The sequence below is a fragment of the Caretta caretta genome, chromosome 4 (assembly GCF_965140235.1).
Source record: "Caretta caretta isolate rCarCar2 chromosome 4, rCarCar1.hap1, whole genome shotgun sequence".
Lineage (NCBI taxonomy): Eukaryota > Metazoa > Chordata > Testudines > Cheloniidae > Caretta > Caretta caretta.
Window position 1 is genome coordinate 76,919,218 of NC_134209.1, and position 26,914 is coordinate 76,946,131.

The 26,914-nt window shown below is 39.9% G+C and overlaps 1 protein-coding gene across 12 annotated transcripts in view; it reads right to left on the reverse strand.

Annotated features, from left to right (window-relative positions):
• Window positions 1-26,914, reverse strand: part of MARCHF1 (membrane associated ring-CH-type finger 1) — a 493,572-nt gene that overhangs the window by 271,487 nt on the left and 195,171 nt on the right. For 9 of the 12 annotated variants that reach the window (XM_048847586.1, XM_075127789.1, XM_075127788.1 and 6 more), the window contains one exon: window positions 17,091-17,300. In XM_048847586.1, the coding sequence (XP_048703543.1) occupies window positions 17,091-17,189 (99 nt within the window). In that variant the 5' untranslated portion in view covers window positions 17,190-17,300. Of the gene's footprint in view, window positions 1-17,090; window positions 17,910-17,956; window positions 18,065-26,914 lie in introns of those variants that run through there. The other 3 variants (XM_048847588.1, XM_048847589.2, XM_048847591.2) reach the window with 3 other exon arrangements.

Consider the following 26,914-nt stretch of genomic DNA (forward strand, 5'->3'; position numbering starts at 1 on the left):
TAATGCCTGCATAATGCCTTTTGTTCTCCCAGAAGATTATATCACCAATTTTTCAGTAATTTTATCTAAAAAAAATTCCCTCCTACTATATTAAGATATATGATTGCCTTTTGTAGAAGTATTACAAATTTTAGTTTAAATAGTATACATCTGATTAGCTGTACTTGGAAAAACTGAAGCATTTAGCAGAATTATTTTTCCAGAATACATTATTATGCAATACTACTGAGCATGATGTGTTTTTTCTTGCACACTCTGCTACTCTGATCCTGTAAGGAGCTGAGTGCTCCTGTGCCAGATGGAAAATGCCAAATGAGATTTGCATGTGTTCAGCACCTTGTAGGATCAGGTTCCATATAATGCTCTCCACGGAAATATAGCGTGTCCTACAGAGGATATAAGTATCAATTATGTTATAATCGGTCCTGATTCATTCGTATTTGATTTATCTGCACATTAGGTTAGTGTACCTGAATATGTACAATATATGGCAATCAGTCTTACAAAAATCCACTCTCTGCACCATCGATTTAGCAAACTGAAGTAACCAGAAAAAAAATGTTTTGCAAACTCCTCAAGCCCCAGAGCAGGTGAATGGGGAGAGCGGGGGAACAGGTGGAGCTTGGACTCCATTCTTGTTCCACAGACACACAATGCGCTGGCCGACACAGGTGAACTGGCACAATGGATATGGCACGGGCCAGCAGCAAATTACTACTCCCAGAGCAAGGAGATTTGGATCTCAGAGGTGTATCTAAGCCAGAACGCTTCCTGGAGGTACTCCTGGGGCAGGGGAAGTGCAGATTATGCATTACCCGTTGGTTGGGGCTACGCTAGAGGCAAAATCTTTCTTCACACAACACACTAAGCAATGAAACCTCTAAATTACACTGATGTTACAGATATCCTAAAGATATCCTGCCTTGGTTGGAGTATCAAATATAGTTCCTTTGTCCAATACATGACATAGTTGTAATGAAAGAGGCAACTTGGACATTCCTTAAATCCCTGTGTCAATATAAGGATCTGAGGGTGCAGGTCCAGAACCCAGTGCTCTGGAGGATGCTGGTCTCCGACACTCCCACGCCGCCAGGAAGGGAGACAAATGAAACAGCACCTCACTACTCCTGGAAGGTCAGGCCCCACAGGAAGTGCTCTCAGTTGGGGTTGCTGGTTTGTCTCACACCCACCATTTGAGCCAGTATGTGACCCAGTTGGCTGGTTTGAGCAACTGTGCAGACTCCCTGTTTCTGCTGCTTCAGATCCCATTCTTCGCTTGTCTGCTGTGATCACATCCAACCCTATTTCTGGTTCCTGCTCCACTCCCATCCAGTTCCTGCCTTGCTGCTGGCTCAGAGCCTGAGCCTTGCCTTAACTCTGGTTCATACTCTACACCTTGATCCTAAACGTCAGCTCCAATTTTGGCTCTGACTCTTGGCTCCAGCTCTCACCTGAAGTTCAACTCCTGACCCGGCTTCTGGCCTTCAGTGCTGCCCTGATCACTAGACCTGACAGACACTGCTCCAACCCTTAGACCAGACCAACTGCATTCCAGTTCCTATTTCTTGTCCAGCCAATCCAGACAAAAAAAATTTGTTTACATTTGCAGAAGATAATGCTGCCTGCTTGTTGTTTATAATGTCACCTGAAAGTGAGAATAGGCATTCGCATGGCACTGTTGTAACCGGTGTTTACATAAAGATATTTATGTGCCAAATGTGGAAAAGATTCATATGTCCCTTGATGCTTCAACCACCATTCCATGTTGATGATAGGCTCTGCTCGATAACAATCCAAAGCAGTGCGGACCTACACATGTTCATTTTCATCATCTGAGTCAGATGCCCCCAACAGAAGGTTGATTTTCTTTTTTGGTGGTTTGGGCTCTGTAGTTTCTGCATCAAAGTGCTGCTCTTTTAAGACTTCTTAAAAGAATGATCCATACCTCATCCCTCCCAGATTTTGGAAGGCACTTCAGATTCTTAAATCTTGGGATGAGTGCTGTAGCTATCTTTAGAAATTTCACATTGGTATCTTCTTTGCATTTGAGTCAAATTTGCAGTGAAAGTGTTCTTAAAACAAACAACATGTGCTTGGTCATCGTCTGAGACTGCTATAACATGAAATATATGGCAGAATGTGGATACACACATTTATAATAAAAAATAATATAAAGTGAGCACTGTACACTTTGTATTCTGTGTTGTAATTGAAATAGATACCTAGAAAAACATCCAAAATATTTAATAAATTTCCAGTTGGTATTGTATTGTTTAACAGTGGAATTAATCGCGATTAATTTTTTTGAGTTAATCATGTGAGTTAACTGTGATTAATCAACAGTCCTACTTTTAACTAAATAAACAAAACAGGAGTTTAAATGGTACCTTCCTAACATAGTTGTCAAACATTAGCTCAGTTCAGTTCTCAAACTGGCTAAACAGACAGAACTTAAATATGTAAGGAGAGACAAACTCTGGTTCCCTCATTCAAAATGGAGAGACATGGCCCCAACTGCTAAAATCCCCCACAACTCTTTCATTGTGTGAATGCTAAGAATGAAAAGTTGTGGAGGAATTTAATATCTTGGGCTAAAATGGATTCTAGACTACCAATCTGCCCAGGCCAAATGCTTTGCAATCTCTGCACAAGTTTACGAATTCCAAAATTGGCTTTATTAACGTGACAATCCCTACTGGACATATGCAAAAGCAGCAACAATTAAAGCATAACAAGCCAGTCTGATTGAAGAGCAAAAACCAACCAAATCACAATGTGAAATTCACTTTGGGATGGTGTTGGGAATCCTGCCTGATCTCAAACAGCAAATAACTGAGCACAAAGCACACTAAAAAAATTGACAAAACAAACATAATCGACATGCAACTACCAACCCAATCACAGTGAGCACAATAGATCAAGAGGCACCAAACAATGACTGGATATACCCAGGAGAAGGATTTAAAAAAGGCCTCTGGGTAGTCACAAAATAATGAACTCCCTTGCTATTGCAAATGGCCAACCACAACTCAACATGGGTGTGATGGTCAAGTGTTCGTCCCATCCTCTAACCCAACTCCATGTGAAGCACCTAACACCAAAAAAAGAGGATGAAGGTCTCCTCACCCCCTTCAAAGCTTCAAGAAGGTGTCCTGCCAGCTCAGGTCAAAAGCACCATCTTAGTGAGTGAAGTAGGCTTTTACTTGCTACTATTCTAACGACTCCAACCGGTTTGCATTACTGTTCTATGAGCATCTGCAATAAAAATTGAAGTCTAAACCTTTTAGGCCATGTTTTCAAATGTGGTCACTTACTCTGTTACAACAGATTTTGAATGCCCAGGTACAGTGGGCTCCCTCAAATGTTTCTTCCATTTTAAAAATTTCTAATGGTTTAAGAGATATTCCCTATTCCTCAAATGAGAAGTAACATTGGAACCCGTACTGTCTTTCAAAACAGAATTTTTTTAAGTGCGACCACTGTATTGTAGACATAAATACAACTTTTAAGAAAATAAAAGAAGAAAATAGAAACTGAGGCCCACACTGCTTATTTTGTAAGCACAAGCATGTTTGTGTGCAAAATGAGTATGTACACAAATTTAGTAGGAAAAACTTGGCCCGCTCATCAGAATAAATGACCCAGTCAGTTCAAGGAACATTCCCACTATTACAGTGGGAAAATAAATGATTTTAAAAAGGAAAAATATCAGAGAATACTGTGCAAAACTACCAATTTTCCACTTTGTTAATGTAAAAATGAAAGTTTCTGCCAGTTTGTGAGAATTCACTAATTTGGTCAAGGGTGAAAGGTGACCATTTCCTCTAGTGTACTGTATTCATAGTGTGACAGGGTTGGGCCAGATGGCTACAAGAGAGTGATAGAAGGCAGATATATTAGCCCCAGGTTAAGCAGGTCCCTTTTCCCTGGATAAGGTAACAGGGAAGGTTCCAGAACAATCAGGAACTTACTGGAAACAATTAAGGCAGACAGGATGATTGGAACACCTGCAGCCAATCAAGAAGCTGCTAGAATCAATTAAGACAGGCTAATCAGGGCACCTGGGTTTAAAAAGGAGCTCACTTCAGTTTGTGGCGTGCGTGCGAGAGCTGGGAGCAAGAGGCGCAAGAAGCTGAGAGTGAGAAGGCATACTACTGGAAGACTGAGAAGTACAAGCATTATCAGACATCAGGAGAAAGGTCCTGTGGTGAGAATAAAGAAGGTGTTGGGCAGAGGCCATGAAGAAGTAGCCCAGGGAGTTGTAGCTGTCACGCAGCTGTTACAGGAGCCATTGTAGACAGCTGCAATCCACAGGGCCCTGGGCTGGACCCGGAGTAGAGGGCAGGCCCAGGTTGCCCCCATCCCTCCATGCCCCCAACTCCCTACTTGATACTGGAGGAGTTGAACTGGACTGTTGGTTCTACCAGAGGGGAAGGTCTCTGACCTGTTCCCCGATCCGCTAGGTGGATCAGCAGAGACTGTGGATATTATTGTTCTTCCTTTTCCCCAGGTTGGCCAGTGATGAGGCTAACTGAGTGAACAGCAGATTTGAGCCACGAAAGTGGCCAAACTGAGGACTGCCGTGAACCTCTGAGGCAAGCAAATCCGCCAATAAGCGCAGTACCCACCAAGGCAGAGGAGGAACTTTGTCACAATAGCAAAAGGGACAAAATTCTGTTCTGGCAGGAAGTCAGGTTTTCATGCAGTAGTCTCAGGCAAAACATTGCTATTATCACTGAAAAATGGCAGTTTGTCTCTCTCGCTCTCTTTCCTTTTCCTCCCCACCTCATCCCCCACTGCCCCTCTACCTCCTTACACTGTCTTCCATGAGAAACAAAGAAACTATGATATCTTTGAGATGAAAGCACAAAATATTTAGCTTTTGACAAAAATTGCAAAAATACTTGAAATGTTAAATAGAAAGTATGAAATGTGCCAACAGATATTTTTCAAATACCATTTTTCAAATTGTACAGATAAGAATAGACTAGGGATAGAGGAAGCAGAGGCTGACTGATAAACCTTGATTGCTGTCCAACGTGCTGAAATTATTCATACAGTAGTAAATGTTTGTGTGTAGAATTTGTCAGGTTTACAATAAATGGAGCCTCATAAAAGAGCAGGAAAAAAACCTAAACCACCTCTAAGTGATAGGAAGCTGCATGTCATATTGGTAGCTTCCACTGAGAAGGTGGTGAATATACCACACTTCTGTGCTTAAACCATTGCATCGGAAGAAGATAATGCATTAGATATAGAGACAATTTTTTCAGTGCCAGGCTCAGTGGATTATTCCCACCCATTATTACTAACAGATGTTGCAGTTCTAAGCTGCAGTATACAGAAGTGAAAGTTTACTCCAGAGATTTCTTCTGCTCTAAGAATAAGTATCCCAGATGAACTCCACTCAAGGAGGAATTGTAAATTACCTGTAAAAAACACTAAACTGCCCTTAGGCAAAAGGTTTAGAGCCTGATTGAGCACTGATTCAGACCTGATTTCTACAGTGGAGAGGGTAAAACCCAAAACAACAAAACAAAAATGTGTGACTTTTCCTTCCATTTACATACAGTAAGGTGAGTAATGAAATGCAATCAATTAATAGTTTGCCTTTCAAATTTTTTGGTTACATATATTTTTCTATAATTCGTAAAATGTTACTCTTTAGGACTTTCAATTAATCGCAGTTAACGCATGCGATAACTCAAAATTAATCGCAGTTAATCACAGTTTTAATCAAACTGTTAAACAGCAGAATATCAATTCAAATTTATTTAATATTTTTGGATATTTTTCTATATTTTAAAATATATTGATTTCAATTACAACACAGAACACAAAGTGCACATTGCTGACTTTATTATCTTTTATTACAAATATTTGCACTATAAAAATGATAAACAAAAAATAGGTTTCAGAGTAACAGCCGTGTTAGTCTGTATTTGCAAAAAGAAAAGGAGTACTTGTGGCACCTTAGAGACTAACCAATTTATTTGAGCATAAGCTTTCGTGAGCTACAGCTCACTTCATCGGATGCATCGAAAGCTTATGCTCAAATAAATTGGTTAGTCTCTAAGGTGCCACAAGTAAACAAAAAATAGGTTTTTTTTCAATTCACAACTGCAAATACTGTAGTGTGATCTCTATCGTGAGAGTGCAACTTACAAATGTAGATTTTTTTGTTACATAACTGAACTCAGACACAAACCAACGTAAAAGTTGAGAGCCTACAAGTCCACTTTGTCCTACTTCTTGTTCAGTCAATCGCTAAGAGAAACAAATTTGTTTACATTTATAGGAAATAATGCTTCCCACTTCTTATTTACAATGTTTACCTGAGAGTGGGGCATTCATATGGCACTTTTGTAGCTGGCATTGCAAGGTATTTACATGCCAGATATGCTGAATATTTGTATGCCCCTTCATGCTTTGGCCACCATTCCAGAGGACATGCTTTCATGCGGATGATGCTTGTTAAAAAAAATAATGCATTAATTACTTGGGGGAGAATTATATGTCTCCTACTCTGTTTTATCCACATTCTGCCATATATTTCATGTTATAGTAGTCTCGGATGATGACCCAGCACATGTTGTTCATTTTAAGAACGCTTTCACTGCAAATTTGACAAAACATAAAGAAGATACCAATGTGAGATTTCTAAAGACGGCAACAGCCCTTGACCCAAGCTTTATGAATCTGAAGTGCCTTCCAAAATCTGAGACGGACAAGGTGCTTTCAAAAGTCTTAGAAGAGCAACACTCTGATACAGAAACTACAGAACCCGAACTACCAAAAAAGATAATCAACCTTCTGCTGGTGGCATCTGACTCAGATGATGAAAATGAACATACTGCTGTCTGCACTGCTTTGGATCGTTATCAACCAGAACCCATCATCAGCATGGATGCATGTCCTCCGGAATGGTGGTTGAAGCATGAAGGGACATACGAATCTTTACTGCATCTGGCACATAAATATCTTGTGACGCCAGCTACAACAGTGCCATGCAAACACCTGTTTTCACTTTCAGGTGACATTGTAAACAGGAAGAGGACAGCATTATCTCCTGCAAATGTAAACAAATTTGTTTGTCTAAATGATTGGCTGAACAGGTTGAAGGACTGAGTGACTTGTAGGCTCTGAAGTTTTACATTGTTTTGTTTCTGAATGCAGTTTTTTGGTACATAATTCTAGGTTTGTAAGTTCAACTTTCATGATAAAGAGATTGCACTACAGTACTTGTATTAGGTGAATAGAAAAATACTATTTCTTTTGTTTTTTTACAGTGCAAATATTTATAATAAAAAATAAATATAAAGTGAGCACTGTGCTCTTTGTATTCTGTGTTGTAACTGAAATCAATATATTTGAAAATGTGGAAAACATCCAAAAATATTTAAATAAATGGTATTCTCCGATTGTTTAACAGTGCGATTAATCACAATTAATTTTTAAAGCGCTTGACAGCCCTACTTTTTTATTACATTATAATTAGCAATTTTTTTAGTGCTGACAATGTGCTCATTGCTATATAATACACAAAATAAAGTCAGCACTTGCCTGAAATATCTTACAGTCTAGGAGATAGACACACAGGAAGAAGAAGGGACACTGTGGAAGATGCAGAAGTGAGGATCACATAGTATGTTTTATGGGGTTGTGGGTATTTAATAACTATTTATAAATGTAAACTGTTGGGGACTCTCAGAAGTGGATATTTAATTAATTGTATGGTTGAAATTAGCCACTTGGTCAGTGCTGAAACAGTTGCCTTTAACCAGAACTGGATTTTTGGACTTACTAAACTTTCAGCTGACGGAGGCAGTTGCTTCCTGGTAAGAGCTCCAGATCAGAGACCAATCTCAAAGTGAATCTTAGAATGCAGGGTCTGATGCTGACTAAATACTGTGCTCAGTAGCCAATACAACAAAGAGAAGGCTATGCCTAACTTGTTCTAGAAACAAAACAAAACACAAGCACAGGGAATGGGGATAGAGGAAAAGGAAGGAAGGACTGACCAGAGTAGAAGCCCCCAGAAATAACCTTACCTGGGAGCCCTTAAAGGGCCCCTTTTACTCTCGTTTCTCTGGAATATTCTTGTGTTCTAGCTGCACTTTTCCACCCTCAAAAAATATGAGGTGTACTAGGTTTGAAACTGCACTTCAGGAATCCCCTATATAGTTGGTACATCATTCAACACTGAAGAGATTTTTAAAAACATATACGTAATTGCTATATATAATTTCCCACTTCTAGTGGGGAAGTTTCAATGTATGCAATTAAATAATAGAAAAGCCTTAAAAGTAATAATCTTGCTAAAGTCATGAAAAACACCTCACCATTTCTGTAGCAAAGGTGCAAAGCACAAACACATGGATTCAAACCTCCCAGTTTGTTCCCAAAGCTGGAGTTATTGTTTCCATAACAAAGCTGTTTATAATGGGGAAAGAATTGTGGGTAGCATGGAGAGCACATTACCAGCCTTCCAATTTCCAGATCAAAACAATCAAAACAGCTCCACTGAAGAGCCAGATTTACGCACCAGAACAGTGTTTGGGGTAGACCTCAACTATGCCCTTGCCTAGAACTTTAGGCCATAATCAGGCACCTCTCTGAAACACAAGTGAATGAAAGAGCACCATCCAATATAAACAAAAACAAATGTATTAGCTAATGAGGGGAAAAAGCTTCCACCATTTATCAGCAAAGCAAATATTTGTTGTGCATATTTGGACAAGCAAACTTTTCCTTTTATTGTTCTTCTTACCATTGACCAATTTATACTGTTATTCCAGCAAAGCACCAAAATACACTATATCTCAAACTAAGCAGGAAAATACCATTTGATCTTAAAACTATTTAAAATCTCAGACAAATGTTGAATTGAAATCTAAATGAAAGTAAATCCAAAGTAAGGCGTTCTTCATACATTTTTAAACTTAGACTGAACAACCCACTTCAAGTGAATGATACTGGGAGTTCCAGAGCCATCAGGAATTACAGACTTTCTCCACAAGGCTTGCAGGCAAACTTTAGAAGCAGCAAGAAATACGCCTCATCAGATTTTAAGCACTGACTATGAATGTAGAGAAAGAAGGCAGCTAGTGAGATATGGGCTCTAAAGTTTCAACTGTTTATCAGTGAGAAACGCAATTTTAAAAATCGATACTCTTATTTGGCACACCCCCAATACATGATGACTCAAATGGGTGAAAAGTGCTGCTATTCCCTCCTTCTCCTAAGGAGCCTGACCGTCATACTCGGTAGCCACTGGCACTTATGTAGTCTTATCAGGCAAAGCAGCCAGTGAGGAATGGTGATAGTTCTAGAGGAAGCTAATAAAGGCACAGCAAGCAATCTCCTATTTCCTTACTGCTAACCGAAGAACTATTTGCCATTCAAAGGAATATCGAGCAGCAACAAGGAGTCAAAAATGGTTAGAACAAAAGAACTAAGTTTTCTTTTTTCAGTTTCATGAAATTTGCTGACATCCAGGCCCACCATAACTGACCAACACAATACTAATACCAAAACTTCAGGACACAAATCAGAAGGTTTAAATAAGGATTTACCTTTACAAAGCACCTTACATCTAGAAGAATCTTAAGTACTTCACAAACTAACTTACAAAATATACTTACTTTAATTACAAGAAGTAACTGTAACTTAGCTACATAAAACTACATACAAATTTGGTCAGGAAATGGAGAATAGCTTATAATTGCAGCTACAGGTGGAATTCAATGTAACAAGGTAATTGTTGAAATTGGAATGTGTCCAAGAAAATTGGGCTAACTCCCCAACTCTTGTGAGAAGTGCCATAGGACAACAATAGATGTCAGAGATTGTATGCTCTATACCAGGCTGGAGCATTTGCTCACCACAGACTAAAAAGAAACAGCGTTGCCTAGAGTTGCTAACACCATTTTCTGCAACCCTAGTTAGTATGTCTGAGTACTTTGCTCTATCCTCTCAGATAAAAATAATCATCTTCGAGCGTTTGTGATTTTGTAACCCTCGACCAGCTGGTCTACAAGGATAATAAAAACTCCAACACTTCTGGTAACTAATTTGTATGAGTTAGCAGGCAATAAATGTGGAACGGCAACAAGGCTGCCTGTTAAATTACACAGATGCCAACACTGGGAACAGAATTTAAGAACTTCAGCAACACAAGTTGCTGCCACCTAAGCTGAAGAATAATTTCATTAATTGTCAGTAGTATTAGGGCTTTGGTATCCTTGCCCACATGCTAAAAGGTGACAAGCATCAACAATTTAGCAGGCCTGATTCCATCCAGCAGAGAGGACGACCATGGTACTCTGATATTACCTCATTTTTATTAGTACCTGATTAATTGCATCCGCAATTTTCAATAACCTAATTTAGGCATATCAGAAGCTGCTCTGATTTTTCCCCTTTAGTAATCATTAAAATAGTTGTTACACTTAATTACGTAAGTAAAACCATGTACCTCTTCATCTTAAAAATTACATTTAAACATAATTTATTCTAATTTTGCAACTGACAGACAACATATATATTTGTGATTTTTACTACTGTACTTGTTTTCATTAATACTGAAAATGTGACAGGTTTTGAGTACCAAATAGTTCTGTATGTAGTTCCCAATTAACAGTGAAAATACGGTACAGATGTACATGAACAAATCATTTTCTTTAGAATGCAGCTAAATATATGCTACTTACCAAATATTATCATTGTATTTTTAAAAGGATTCTCCCTTTTTATTTGAGTAACTGTAGCTTATGTAAAGGGAATCCACTTTATGTGCAGAAAGAACATTCAGCTACCAGCATCCTCTTCACAAAGCTTGTCAATAACTTCTAAGCTATTTGTGAGCTTTAAGGTAAATGTTAGCAGTTACTTTAGCCTGGCATTTCAAATAAGTGTTAGCAATTACTCTAGGTTGGCATTTGCAATCACCATTCGATGTCAGCTTGATTTCTCACTTGAACAGAGGAGATCTGTTTAGAAAAATAGTATATGCTCTTTACACTAAATTGATGCAAAACATTTCATTGACAGACTTATTAGAATGCAATTCTCTTTTAAAATACAGATACAGACTTTATAAAAAACATAACATGTTCAAATTCAAATATCATACTGTCTCAGGCTCCCTGTTGGCCAAATTCTGCCCCCGCTAACATGCCAGAGCTAAAAAGCTGCAGATCTGTCACCATTCTGATGTATATGAGATTATATGGCATGGGAGAGGGCAGAGAAGCATTGATGGGACACAAATGGGGACTCAGCATCCCCTTTGCACCACAGAATAACGTGCTGGTATATTCCATGATAAACCATGGAAGAGAGATGGCACTTATACAGATGGATGCACATGTTCCTACAGACCATGGGTTGTCATCACAGATGCAGAGCAGCTATACTGACTGGTGTTCCATACCCTGTTGTCAAATTGGTGCGAAGGAAGGGAAGTTTCTTCTTCCCCCACCACTAACCTCTTTACAGCAGTGGGTCTCAAACTTTTTTACTGGTGACCCCTTTCACATAGCAAGCCTCCAAGGGCGATCCCCCTAATAAATTAAACACACTTTTAGATATATTTAACACCATTATAAATGCTGGAGGCAAGCGGGGTTTGGGGTGGAGGCTGACAGCTCACGACCCCTCATGTAATGACCTTGCGACCCCCTGAGGGGTCCCGACCCCCAGTTTGAGAACCCCTGCTCTACAGGAATTCCATGAAAAGCTTTGTCCAGGGGACTAGTTTTTGTCCTGTAGCTCTGCCTGGGTAGCATAGTCTACAGGAATATTAATTTGTAGCAGTCTTAAGTATAAAGTTAACATTTACCAGTAAGCTACCAGTGGTATTTCTTCTTTGCAAAGAATGGAAAATAACCATGGAAGCTCTAATGACGTGGTATAGCAATTGCTTGTAAATGTTAACTGTTTAATGATAGCTACTATACCATTCTTCAGGATCTTTTGTTTATTAATCATCATGCTAAACAATATATTTTAAAACAATGCTTCACTTTTAAAGTAATTTATTGCAAACATTTTGCAGCAATGGCATAATTTAACTCGCAAGTTACTTTGCGGTAGATCACAAGATTGACTGACTGATGTCTATCATTTTCTTACTGTACGTATCAAGGTTATCTTTTCATATGCGGTTACTCAGAAATAAGCTCATGTTATTTTTGATGTATGCTGATGGGCAGTCATTATGTTAATCATTTTAATGTTATATGTCCTGCAATATTCTATTTCCAGAAAATATTAGCTGAGTCACAAATGTAGAAGATAGGTACAAAATGTATCAATGCCAAGGAAAAAATTTGGTTTGGTTGTGTTTACCATTTTTTCTGGTCATATCATGCTACTTATCGTTATCCTTTATAATCACAATTCATACATTCACCCAGTAAAGAAAAAGAGGGAGAGTTTGTTTCCCACAGTAGCAGCAGTAGCTTGCTATTCTCTGTAAGCTCTATATTGGTGTTACATATTGTGTCAGATAAGCTTCATTTACTTGCTTTGGCTAAACTACTCTAACACATACAAATGACATTTTCAAGCTCTTTTTTCCTCCCTGGGGGCAATCCATGCCTGTGCAAAGTCAGGCACAGATGGAGACTCCTTATGGGTAACCCTAAGCGTTGGCCCCCGGTTAGTCAAAAGAATTTATCATAAGGGAATGTAAGCATCTCTTGCTCATCTACCCTGGGTTTTTGGAGACACATCCATAGCACTTCTTTAACCTGGCATCACAGGAAAGGAAGCCCAACAGCTCTCCAGCACAGCTACACAAGTACTATCATTAGGAGGTCTATTCTGCCCATCTCAACTCATTGATGCCTAGATTTTCAAAAGTTTTGACAAGTTTACGGTGCTCAACATCAGATAGCGGGGCCCTGATTTTTAGGAGTGTTGTGGAGTCACAGCTTCAATTGATTTTAACAGTTCAGTTGGGACAAACACACACAGAGGCCTAAAACATAATTGGACTCCTCTGAAAACGTAGGCTTTAGTGTTTTCCCATTCGCATGTGGGATGCTGCACATACAAGTTAGGCATACCTAGGGGTTTTTGTTTACTTAGAGTTTTGGGGGGGGGGGTTGAAATGAGTGCCCAGAAATTTTATATTCTGTATATAAATCAGAATTCTAATATAACTATAGGTCTCTCAGGGCCTAAAATATATAGTAGCAAATTCATCTGTCTTGCAATTTCCCTGAAGCCAATGGAATTACATCCAGAAAGAATTTGGCTTGTTCTCATACACAGGCGTAAAGGCAAAATATTTATTTGCACTCCAGCTTTTCAGAAAAATGTACATTGCAAAAAATCAGTGTAACCATGGAATATAAAAAACACACTTACAAGTTTTACAAGGGCTGTCTACAACCACCAATTCATTCCTCATTATTTGCAAGTACCCTTTTTTACACAGTGTTGGTGGAGGAATAGATTGAGAAGGAGGACATGTAAAACTTGCTCAACTAAACCTTTTGGGCCAGAGCCTGTCCTGCATTCCTGAATGCAAAGCTGCCCTAAAGCTAGTGGAAGATTCTCCTTGCCTTGAGGAGATGTAGTACACAGCTATTGTAGTAGCGCCGGTAAAACCCACCTCTCCATGCCACAAGCACATGGGATTGGCTGTGGAAAAGAGGGTGTGATTGTCTCCCCCCCATTCCCTGAAAATCCCTGGCTGTCCGAATAGTCCCTTGGGGAGCCTTCAGGCTACGATAAATTGCTTCTCAGAACAATACCAGTGTCCCGTGGCCTCAGGATTAGGATGGTAGTGCAAAAGTGGCCCAAAGCCACTTTTGTCCTCCACTTTTCTCCTGAACTGCACAGTGTGCACGAAGAATGGACCTGGCTCTTTATTATTTACATTTTACGTAGAACCCTACTGCTAGCCATGACTTCAACAATACACAGTGAGACAAGCTGACCAGAAAATGTGTTATGTGGCTAAAAAAAAGTTGAGCATCTTTGAATTGCACCCACACTTTTTACTCCCACAAAGAAATTGCACATCACGCTCTCAAGAGGCAGACCACATTGCAAACATATCCTCATATGTGTATGCTGTGTTGGTGCTCCCAATATTGCGAGAATATTCATGTGGTTGAGGGCTCTAAGTAACCCTGCGCTTAATGATATTATTGAGAATGTCTCAGTATCAGCCAACCACCTGTCTTAAAAGTGAAAAATCCTTTACTGAAATAAAACATTCGAGGGAAGTGCTCCCAGGAGAGACTAGAAACATGCAGCAGTAGGTCTTGAACTTTGTATAGTTCTGAGGTCCTTCTGTTGGCTTAACCAGTATACAGCTGCCCTTCACACTATTACACACTGTGAGGCTTCTCTCACTGCAGCCAGCCACGTGAATAGACAGGAACTGAAAGGTTCCGCCATCATCTCTAATGCAGCAATTGGGGAACCCAAGGGAATTCCCTACCAACCACTTGTTAGACCACCTTTTATGCACACATAGTAGCCAGGGATTACAGAGCATCTTTCGGACTCTACTCAGGGAATAAGAGAGCGCATTTCCCTGTTCTACTAAACTAGCCTTCTGGTTCTACCACCCAAGAAGATCTTTCTGATGGTTAGAGGACAGTGGCTTTCAAAGACACTTTCCCAACAAATAAAAAACACAACCTGCTGGTGGAAAAGGAGGGGAAGCAGCTACTCAGAGGCTCCTAAAAACCCAGAGGAAGGATAGAGGGTATCAATATACCTCTTGAGCCTAGCAGGAGGGGAAGGCTGCTACTGGAGACAAAAATAAGATGTGGATTGGGATGGGATTGAGGAAGGTTTCTAGGTGAGAGTGGGAGAGAACAGAGGATAGAGAGAGAGAACAGAGGATAGAGAGAGAGAGAACAGCTGGCAGGACAAAAGACCTTTTCTGTGAACCCAAATATTAGCCCACTTCAGCACAATGCTGGTGAACCTTATCAGATACCCACAAACACAGAAGAATCAAAACCAAGCATACATTTCAGATATGCTTAGGGTTTTATCTGAACAGTTTCAATTGCCCTGTTCAACGGCCTTCAGCTCTGGAAAGACATCCCTACCACATGATCTAAAGGAGAATCTCCACTAGCAGTTAGTAGTGTTAGGTCTTTTATCCTGCATAAATTGTGGCCACGGGACAGAGGGAGGACCATATAGTTGAGCAGATCAGACATGCTGTCCAGCGGAGGGCAGTTTTGAATATGCATTTTAACCAATACTCTGCAACAGGCACAATTTTTTGTAAAAAAAAAAAAAAAAAAAGTAAAAACTAATTAAACTTTCATGAACCTAATAAATTCTGCAAACTAGTGTGCTCTTCCCAATTACACATCTGTATGAAAACCAGCAAACATTTGTACTCAGAGGCATCTGATTCTTTCCAAAATGATTTGATTCAGCCCTTCACCGGACAAAAATCACCCACAGTGGAGCACAAGACAATTCTACTGATTTTAATTAACTCTGTGTGGACGTTAAACAAATGTGTTACTCTGTCAAAAATAATTTAAATCAAAAATTAAAGAAAGTTAATTTATTCTATGTATCATTTTACATGTTAGATTTTCATATATGAAATCTTAATTTGAACACCTTCCACTTCAATCTTGATCACTATTATGGAAAAAATTAAAATGTGTTCCAAGCACAGAAAACGCTAGGCATTATCAAGTTTGATAAACACTGATTAGCACAGTGCATTTGGAAAAAGATACTTTTTTTCACTTCTAGAGGAAAGACATTGTCAAGGATATTCTTCACTGAAATTTAAAATCAGAAAACAACGACTGCTACATTTGTCTTAAGCCAATTACCAGACCAAAAGAGTTTCTCAGTCTAAAATCAGTCAATAAATTAACCAGTATTTTCCACCATCACACACAACCCTGGAAACATCAGTCATCTGTTAGTCTCTAAAATTATTTATTGAGAACAAAGTCATACAAATGATTAAAAAAGGGAGGTTGTAAATACCACTTCTCTTTGGAAATTCAGTGAACTTTATTACTTTTCTCCCAGTTCATCATTAAAATATTCTCATTTGTTTTCTCCACACCCACACTTGTTTTCCAGATAGAAAGATTAATATCCAGAACAGAAAAAATGTTTGTTAAAGATTAATTGGGAATATATACCAAGCAAAAATTGTTTAAGGGGGCTGGGCAGCTTTAGCTGCTACAGTATTTATTTTTCATATCGTCTCAGCCTCGCTGTTTTGTAAGGTGTCACCTACTCCTGATAGGTATTTTAAGCTAGAATCTCTGCCGCCCACGCACAAAACGCTTTTCAAAACTTAGAAACAATTGTGGAGATATTTACATTTTATTTACATTTACATTTTTACTTTTTCATTATATTATGATCCAAGAATATTCTCTTAAATAGGCGAAACCTGATTATTAATACTGGTGGAATAATATTTGTTGCTTTTTAATCATCTTTTTCATGAAAGGCAGGGGACAATGGATGAAAAACAAAACAAACGGATGCATTTTAAATGAAAATGTAGACTAATTTGTAGGCTATAGAATTTGTGCCTATATTTAACACAAGGAGTACATGCATATTAGTGAAACAGACGTTAACGTTAACATAATAAATGTTTTACCTTAAAGAGGACTCTTTCTAGGCTATTCCTTCTCCCCTCCCTCCCCCCCCAAGAACTGGGAACAAGAAACTAAAATGTTCAAACTGCCTTGACATCTGAAAATCTGCACGTGTATCCATTGTCTTTCAATGCTAGTGGGCTACATACCTCAAAGGAGTTAAACATTTAAATATTTAAATGAATCGTAACAAAAACCATGCTACTGGCACTGCAATTTGCAACCTCCTCTTTCAGCAATAAGAAATATTTATAATCCGCCCCCCCCCCCCAATTCAGAGATGCATTTTAGTATATTGTTATTAGTTTTATAGGAATTCAATTTCGGTCTACTAAAGCATGCTGTGATCATGTGTAGTGCTGGTCCAAAGCTACAGCACAGTACATCCTGTTGAGCAGACAGAAATGCTAGCTACTGTGGATTGGCTTTTCCTATTGTATCAAATCAAAACCTTCCTCTTACCTCGACTTCCTTGCTCTTCTCTTTGTTTCTGCCCATTGAACTTCTCCCATTGCTGGCGGTCTCCCGCGCTGGGACTACAGAAATCTGTTGGAGGGGCATTTTGACAGTGCTGCAGGTTGCCAATACCTGATTGGATGCCTTATATCTTCACTCCCCCTGAGTAGCCCACCTGTATAATTGTTCATATCCTGGCTTTGCCAAGCTCAGTTTCTAAATAAAAAGGGGAAAATAGTATTTGAGACACTGTAGCACAAGCCAGTCTTCCATCAAAAAAGTAAAGCAAACCACATTTGGGAAAGAAAAAAAACTGCACAACATAATAATCCAGAGAGTTTTGCATTCTCAGACAGACGAGTTACTGTGAGTAATAACTACTCTGCCTTGTCACTGGTGCACCCCTTTCTCCCCCCTAGAGCATTGTGGGAGACCATTCAATTTCTATGCTTCCTAATAACTGTCATGGAAACCAAGGAAACCTAGGTCTCACAGGCCCTTATTAGCAACTGCTTCCCTTTAATGGCACAGACTCCCACATTTGCAGCGGCTGCCACTTCTGCTTTTGTTTCCTGGTTGATTCCACAGGAGTCCACTAAGCACCCAGAAACACTGCATCGAGCTGACTAGGTAAATAGGCATAAGTCTGAAAGGCTTAGTGTCCTATTTTGGAGCCAAATCTCCTCCTTGAAAAGCACGGACAGCTTGCTGTGTCCTTCCTGCGTCCACAATAATCTGTTTAGGTCAAAGGATCTGCCTCGAAGTGAAGCGCAGCAGTGAGCGAATGAGGTGCAAAAAGGAAGACCAGACCGGGAGCAATTGCAAATGTGCCTTTCAGTGGTTGGTAGTAAGAAGTTAACCCTTTCCCATACCTTTCTTTCTCTGAGACAGCACCAGAAGCAAGCTCAGCAGGATAAGTCACAGGCACAGAGCAGAGCACACAAGGCAGTTTTACACTTACACATGCATTCTGAAAGGTCATTTGCATGAATGTATTACACCCAATAGCTGCTGCTCCTCTCAGGTTCCAGAAACAAAACCAAGGGAACGGTTTCTTCTCCCCACTTTAAACTACAAAACAATAGAAGCAGTCCCCAAGTGTCACATTGCACAAAAGGGTATGGAAATTAAAGCTGTTTTAGAAATTTCTCCCTCCTAAGAGTGCTTTGTTTGATATATCTATTTCTAAAAACATTTTTTAAACTTCTGAAGGTATAAGAAACAACTAGCCCAGAACAGAGCAAATCATATTCTAAGCAGTGTTTTGATAACATAGTTATGGATGCAATAAAGAAAAATCTAGACAGAGCAAGGACCACCATCTTTTATGGGCAACTTACACATTAAGTAATATGTGAACAGGCTGTACCACACCTGTTTCAAGATATCCTCAAACAGGTAGTTGAGTTTTTACTTATATCAATAAGGCAGCTTATGTACATATATTGGATCACATTATTTATTATTTTGTGAAGAGATTCTCTTAACACCTTTTTCTTTACTGTGTCAACTACTATCTCTCACTTTACTGGATTAAAATAGCCTACTTGAAAGAAACCAAAAATAAAAAAGTTAAGGCCTGGTTTACCATTGCATTACTCCAGTTGTGCACCAGTGATTTCAGTGGAGTTACACTTGCAGAAAACTGGAATAACGTGAAGGTGAATGAGTCTCTTAGCAGTCCTTTTGGAAGCCATACATACGTGTTACACCCTTTCTGTGGGAGCTGCACAAAATATACCGATATGCAGTGGAGACATTTACACTAAATACAAATGAAATCTATTTGCACTCCCAAATTTCCTTTAAACTTTTGATTCCTTTATTGGATTTCCACCTATTTACATTCAATTCACATATTTTACATTTTAAAATTAGTTTGAAAAACTCAGACCTCGAAACACATACAGCATCAGAGGGGGATCTTTTCTGAACTTGGAATATAAACTAGAAAAATATTGGCTTTTAAGCAAAGCACAACTAGAAACAGTTTACGAAAACAATTCTATACATGGATCAAGTACTTTAATGGCATTTTGAGACAAGTAATACTGTTTTCAGAGTAGCAGCCATGTTAGTTTGTATTCGCAAAAAGAAAAGGAGTACTTGTGGCACCTTAGAGACTAACCAATTTATTTGAGCATAAGCTTTCCTGAGCTACAGCTCACTTCATCGGATGCATTCAGTGGAAAAAAACTGAATGCATCGGATGAAGTGAGCTGTAGCTCACGAAAGCTTATGCTCAGATAAATTTGTTAGTCTCTAAGGTGCCACAAGTACTCCTTTTCTTTTTAAGTAATACTGTGTATACCATATTGTTGAGCTTAGTGTATTCATATTAAGTAATACTGTTGTCTAAGGTTAACAAATCCTTATTAGCCTGTCAAAAGTTTTAAGCCTCTAGACAAACTATCTTCCTGCTCTTAAAATCTATAGGATTAGGAGAAGCCGAGAATCTAGGTCTGCTTTGTCATGAAAGTCATCCACCTCCTTCTTAAAGCAACAGCAGAACTGTATTATTTGTGTGAGGGACTTGAAAGTGAATTTTCTAGTAAAGAGCAGAGTCCACATATGCTTCTTTAAGTAATGCTAACTTTAAGAAATGCTAACTTCGCTTTGGATGCAGTACCACTCTAATTCTTCATTTTAAAGAATCTGTATTGAGATTCAAATCATACATGTCTAGGTTAACCAGTAATCCATTAAAGCCCATGCAGATCTCTCTTAGTTAGCCAGAAAAAGAGCTAATAGGGTATGACAAGCAGTTCTTGGTAAGCTTGACTTTTTCCCCTCCCCGCAAGCTATTTAGTTTATGAACCCCCAGTTTATTCTAAAACAGAAAGTCAGATCTAAAATCGAGGCAGATGCCTTTTATAGGCACAGGTTAGTTGCTGTACTGCAACTAAAATACACCCCATCCTCCTCTTTTTCCTGAAATGCCAATGACAGATTTTAGGATGGAATATTTTACCCTTTCAGTGGCTGTCCCATTAATAAGAGGAAGCCTATTGTGACTTCTTTGCCATGTGTACTGTTGTGGGGTCTAGAGCTGATGTTCTCATTATGTAAAGTATTTGTTCACAAATTTCAAAATGTAATATTTTAAAATATATTAAATATTTATTTCTAAGAACACCCCATGATCTCTGAACAGCAATATCCTATCTAAAAACTTCTTGGAATGATAATATTGATTTGAATTTATAGTGTATTTTAGCCAGAGTGACTCTTGGCTTTCTGAAGTGATTTACAGACTTACAGATACACCCAAGAATCACTTCACATCTCACTGAAATGTAGTTTCCTCTGGGGTTAAACACTGCACAAAAGAAGTGCAGGATAGGAAATGCAACTACAAGGGAAATATTAGGTAGATGGTATGTAAACTGTGTGCGAGATTTGGAAACCCTTCCCCAACCTGAATAGACCCTTATGCCATGAACAGGCCCACTGAAATCATTGAGACTTAATGTGGCCAGATGTCCGGTTTTCTACCGGAAAGTCCGGTTGAAAGGGGATTTGAGGGTGTCTGGTCAGATCTACTGACCCGACACCCCAAGTCTGGTTACTGTGGGTGGGGGAGGCACACGGTCATCAACCGGGCCAGCCCCTACTCAGCCAGGGCCACCTCCCACTTGCATCAGGCAGCTGCAGCTTCCAACCCCAGCTCTGCCGGCAAGTCCCTCCTGACCCATGCAGGGAGAGGGGGAAAAGTAGTGAGCGACAGAGGGAAGGGGGAAAAGAGGAGCAAACAGGAGGTGGGGCCTCACAGTGGGAAGCGGCAGGGCAGGAGCGGGGCCTTGGGGGAAGAGGTGGAGCAGGGGTGAGGCCTGGGGTAAGGGGCGGCGTAGGGGCGGGTCCTCAGGGGGAAAGGGAGCTTCCAGCACTCCTGCTGGAGTGTCCGGTTCTTAAATATTACAAAGTTGGCAACCTTATGGAGACTACTTATAGAAAAAGATGTTGTTAGTAGGATCATCAGCATCTGTTCTTGAGTTTCCCACATTGGAACTAGGCTAGAAGATTGGAATTAACAACACTGCTTTTACAAAAAAAAAATCAAAACACCGCTTTGTGCCATATGTCCGGCAGATTCTGGCTGTGTAGTCACCATAACCAGACTCAAAGGGCCATGCAAGTGCAAGAGGAATGTAGCTTCCAAACAAGGTGTGGTTATAGGAGAGGGGCATGATTAGGATGCTCTTACACTGCCTCAGCCTCCTGCTGTGGTTGCAGCTTCTTGAAATCTTTAGTAGCTGCTTTGACCAGCCTTGCACTCAATAGTTCCAGGAGAAGGTAAATAGAAAGGGGAAGTTTAAGCCACTTTTTGCAATCCCTCATTCAACTTGTTCTATGCCAAGTTCAGATGGACCAAAGTATCTGCTTTAGAACTTCCAGTTGTCCAGTGCTCTCAACAGTATGCTGGGGTATGTGCTTGTTAAACTGACCAGTCATCATGGGACCAAAACCTTGAACACAAAGGAAACCATAAATCACAAGAAGTCAGGCCTCAATCCTGGCTCCACAGAAACCAGAACTGTTCACTGTTCAGAGGGTCTGCTTCGTTCTTCCACATACTGAGCCTTGGTCGGTGAATGCCAAGTCAGGGCTTATGGAGAAGGAGTGTGATCCATATGATTGAGGTTGGATGTGATGGATGCTCCTTTGGCCACTACTTACACTCCCATGCTTGGATCAACCACACTCTTAGTACAAATAATCAGATTTACAGGAACACTTGCGTGGCCTGAATATTTTTCAATGCTAATTTACACCTGGTTGGAGAGCACAAAAGAGGGAGCTGGAATTCTAATTATGTTCTCTCACTGTTTCTACGTTATACTGTAAAAACATGATTTTCCTCTCATACCCCTTTACATCAAGAATAACTTTGGTGAAATAAGAGGAGAATTAGGCCTATTATCTTGCAGGGTGACATCATGACACTAAATAATATCAATGAGAAGTTAGAAAATCGAAACTAATACCCTTTTAAAATTAGTTAAAAACACAATTTGCAAGGAAACCTTACAACTATTGCTTTCCTGGAAGGTTATTTGCACGTTCTATCTTATTGCTATTATTTATAAAAATTACATGCATTTGCATGTAATAGAAGGATTTCAGAACAAAGCAAATTATAGTAGCGGTAAGTAAAACAATTTGATTTTTCTCAGCTTCCTTTCATTTTTGGGCTGTAAAAGCTAGGGACGATGTAGTAGATTTACAGATTTGGGGCTAGATGCTCAGGTGGTGAAAATCTGCACAGCTCTGTTGAAGTCACTGTTGCTACACTGATTTACATCACGTAAGGATCTGGCCCTTTCTTTTAACAGTAGTTAAATTAAATTATACTCAGTGAAATTATCTTTGGGCAGAGGGGGCTGCAGAATCATAGACTATCAGGGTTGGAAGGGACCTCAGGAGGCCATCTAGTCCAACCCCCTGCTCAAAGCAGGACCAATCCCCAACTAAATCATCCCAGCCAGGGCTTTGTCAAGCCTGACCTTAAAAATATCTAAGGAAGGAGATTCCACCACCTCTCTAGGTAACACATTCCAGTGCTTCACCACCCTCCTAGTGAAAAAGTTTTTCCTAATATCCAACCTAAACCTCCCGCACTGCAACTCGAGACCATTACTCCTCGTTCTGTCATCTGCTACCACTGAGAACAGTCTAGATCCATCCTCTTTGGAACCCCCTTTCAGGTAGTTGAAAGCAGCTATCAAATCCCCCCTCATTCTTCTCTTCTGCAGACTAAACAATCCCAGTTCCCTCACCCTCTCCTCCTAAGTCATGTGTTCCAGTCCCCTAATCATTTTTGTTGCCCTCCACTGGACCCTTTCCAATTTTTTCACATCCTTCTTGTAGCGTGGGGCCCAAAACTGGACACAGTACTCCAGATGAGGCCTCACCAATGTCAAATAGAGGGGAATGATCACGTCCCTTGATCTGCTGGCAATGCCCCTACTTATACATCCCAAAATGCCATTGGCCTTCTTGGCAACAAGGGCACACTGTTGACTCATATCCAGCATCTCATCCTTTTTAACCCCTAGGTCCTTTTCTGCAGAACTGCTGCCTAGCCATTCGGTCCCTAGTCTGTAGCGGTGCATGGGATTCTTCCGTCCTAAGTGCAGGACTCTGCACTTGTCCTTGTTGAACCCCACCAGAATGGCTTACATAACACAGAAACCATGTAGTATTTGTGCTGAAAGTAGCATCCAGGTAAAGCTGCCACATATGGGGACCTAGACAATTACTGTGTCCCAAGGACATGGACTCTGCACTGTATCTGAAAATTTTTGCAGGAAGAGAACACTGCTGAGGAGGCAAGAGTGTGACATGAAAAGGTTGTAGTGTATGTAGCCTTATGGCCTGAATTCCTAAGTTGGGAGGAATGAGTTTCATCTCCCCAAAAACTGCACAGCAGGACTGAAAAAATTCTGGAATTTTTTTTTAAAAGGCAAACTTCACAGATGCTGAAGAAGTCGGTTTAGACTCTGTGTCAACACTTCTCTTTATTAACTACCTAAAACTTCTGCAATAAACTTAGTAACACATCTCTACAAGAGTTAGATAAATGCAGCCCAGATGATGTTTCCAGGGTTTGATGGGAAAACCTGCTGCCAAAATTTTATGCATTTTGTTCCAGGGAATCTGTGGTTGCTCCATAAATATCCAGGGTCTACTTGCAAAATAGAAGAGCTATGCACAAGTAGCAAAACTCTCTCATTTTACTCTCTACTATTTTATCTCCCTTAAATGCTGTTTTTCTATGAGAATTTGGCAACATAGCCTTTTTTCACATGGAAAAAAGTAGTGAAGTCCAAAATTTCACATGAAAGTGCTATACCGACTAGTTTGGGCTTTTTGTGCCTAGAGAGGGGGAAGGAGGTTAGTTAGTTAAGTAGAGAGAGACTTTGAAATTTTATTAAAAACATTGCTCCCTCTTCCTTTTTCCCTACTCCCTGCAACTACGGTATTGATTAAATCACAGCAATATTTCTTTTATAACATCTCCAAATCCATTCCTTCCTCTTCATCTCTGCCACTAAAACCCTGGATCCATGCCCTAGTCACCGCTTCCTTCAGCTACTGCAGTATCTCCTTCGCTGGCCTACTGGATTCAGACATTGTTTCCTTCAAATCTATTCAGTGTGCTGCAGCTAAAGTAATCTTCTTTTCTCACTGCTCTGTCTAGGTCCCCTTAATTCCCCCTTCTCTCCATACTTGAATTTCTGAACTGGTTTCCATTTTCTATAAGCATCAGATTCAAACTCTTTATCCTCATCTTCCAGGCTATGCACAGCAATCTGCCCTTCCCTAAATCTCAATAATTTCTTCTTTGCTGCTTGTACTCTTCATTCTGCCAGCTTACTGTGAACTGGTGCTCCCCTGATCTTGTCATCTCATAAGTGACTCCAGATCTTTTATTATGCTGCTCTCCCCCTATCCTTCTTGACTTCTACTCTTCACCCTCAAGTTTTCTCAAGAGACACTTCTTCCACCTAGTCTTGAACACTGACCTAAAAAAAAAAATCATTTAAAACAAACGAATTAACATGTATTTAACAAGAAATGTATGGAAAAACAGCATAACTCAAGATCTCTCGTGACTGTAACTTTTATCTTCATAACATTATGGAATAATATCAACAAGAAAAATAATGTTTTAGCTAAGAATGAGCTGGGCCTTCAAGAAGAGCTCACCTCTGTCTGGTTTTATCCCAAATCAGGAGATTATGGGCTACAACAAGGCCTGCTGGGATGAGGAAAACAGAAAATCAAAGGTAGACCCTATTCCTCAGTAAAGGAACCTGGAAAGAGCAGCAGTTTGCTTAGTGATCTGGGCTACAGATCAGCATGGTTCCAGTCTGTAAGGGATCTGGGGAGAGGAGCTAGGAGCGTGTCTGATGTACAGTAGATGTGAGGGAGAGTGACCTAAGAGAAAGGCCAGTAATTCAGGGTTGGAAACAGCCCAGGGAAATTGTGAAATGGAATGCAGAGGCTGGAAGAAATGACTGCTTCCCTGCAAGGACTAGGACATACCAACTCCAGGGAAAGGATTGTGGCTCAAGCAGGGTAAAGGTTCTTGCAGAATCCCTGCCATGAGAAAGATTTCCTTCCCCCACCCCCACATTTGGGCATTCATTTAATCTGAAGGAGAGGATTTAGTTTAACCAGAGGGCTAACCTATCCTATCAACAGAGGCAGAGTGCAGCCCTGGGCAGAGAAAATAGGTCATTACTGTGACTGGACAGCAGGAGAAAAGCAGTATCCTCAGAATTCTGTAGGTGGAATGTTTTATTTTCCAAATCAGAACATTCTCTTTGAAGGGTGAGGGAACACTTATTACATTTTAAAGCCATATTTTTAGAAGGTGAAGGGACTGACTAATTTTTCCTTTAATATAAAATATAATACAATATAACTTTCACCTCTCTCTGGTGGGGAAGAAGGGAAGGCAAATGCATGGAATTTTTTCCCCAAGAATTTTGGAGAGTCCATCTCTAAAGGGTTTTTGTTTGCTTGCTTAATTATAAGAACTGTGAAAACTTGAGTTATTTAATTTACTAGTGATCTTATTATTAAAACTTCTTTTCAACAGCAGAAGTTCCAAAAATAAGAGTTTTATTTTGCCATTTTTCCCCTAATGCAACTTTGAACACTTCACATATAAACTGACAGGATTCCATACAAGCAAATTATAGTACAGGAAATTAGTAAATTCTGCTGTGATCCTGGGAGACCCTCAGTGCCAACTGGCAGCGGGCCCCCTGCCTACTGTAACTCACATCAGGCCTGACACATTCACTTCCCCAGCACACTGTTGTCATAAAATATATATCCAAAGGCATCATGTAAGTGATCATATCTAAACTGATGACACACTGGTCTTAAAAATCATTGTGTGATGTATGTAGTGGTTGTGCACAGTGAGTTATAGATGTGTGCTGTTAAGATGTTCATAAAATGTGTTTGGAAGGTCTGTCCTAGTCAAAGGAATGTGTATTTACCTGTCTCACTGGCTCGGTAACAAGCAGAGGACAGTGAAAATACATTTACATATAAGGTAAACAAAGCCATCAAGCTAAACAAGTGGGAGAGACCATTTAACAATCACACTGGGGGACAGAATCTGCTCCAAAGGAAGCCTTCCTGGCTCTTGAGGCAGAGACAATGGACTTTGAGTAAAATGGGGTTAGCAAAAAAGCGTTTTAGTTACCCATCACTTAGGGGGACATAAATGGACAACGTCCTTTGAGCCTATGAAAGCTGGACCTCTTGACCCGAAGGCAAGAGTTTCTGGAAACATGATGTAAATGAGAAATCTGTTAAGACAAAACTAGTTGAAATCAAGTTTTTTTCACTAGAAAGCATGTTTTGATTTGTTTTGTTTGTAAACTTATCTGTCTAACTGATTCTTGCTTCCTATCACTTACATATCTGTTCTTTATTAATCAACTCGTTCTTTTTTATTACACAACCATCTCAGTACTACGTATAAACAGTGGAGAGTGAGTTCTCAAGTAACCCAACAGGTTGGTGTGTACATGGTCTCTTTGGAAATAGCAAACTTAACTTCTGCGAATGTGCAGTGAGAGGGACTATACACTGCAGGAAAACCTGTCTGGGAAACTTGGGATTTGGGGTTCCCTGACCATCTTGCCTAATAGCCACTGATAACCTCTGCTCCACAAAGATATCTAATTGTTCCCTGCAAAGCAAGGTTTTGGACTGGCAGAGTCCTGGCAAACCGGACAAGAAGTAGCAAAGTTCACTCCTGTTGAGGCGAAGTGGCAACACAGTGGCTCACAGTTCTGGGTGTC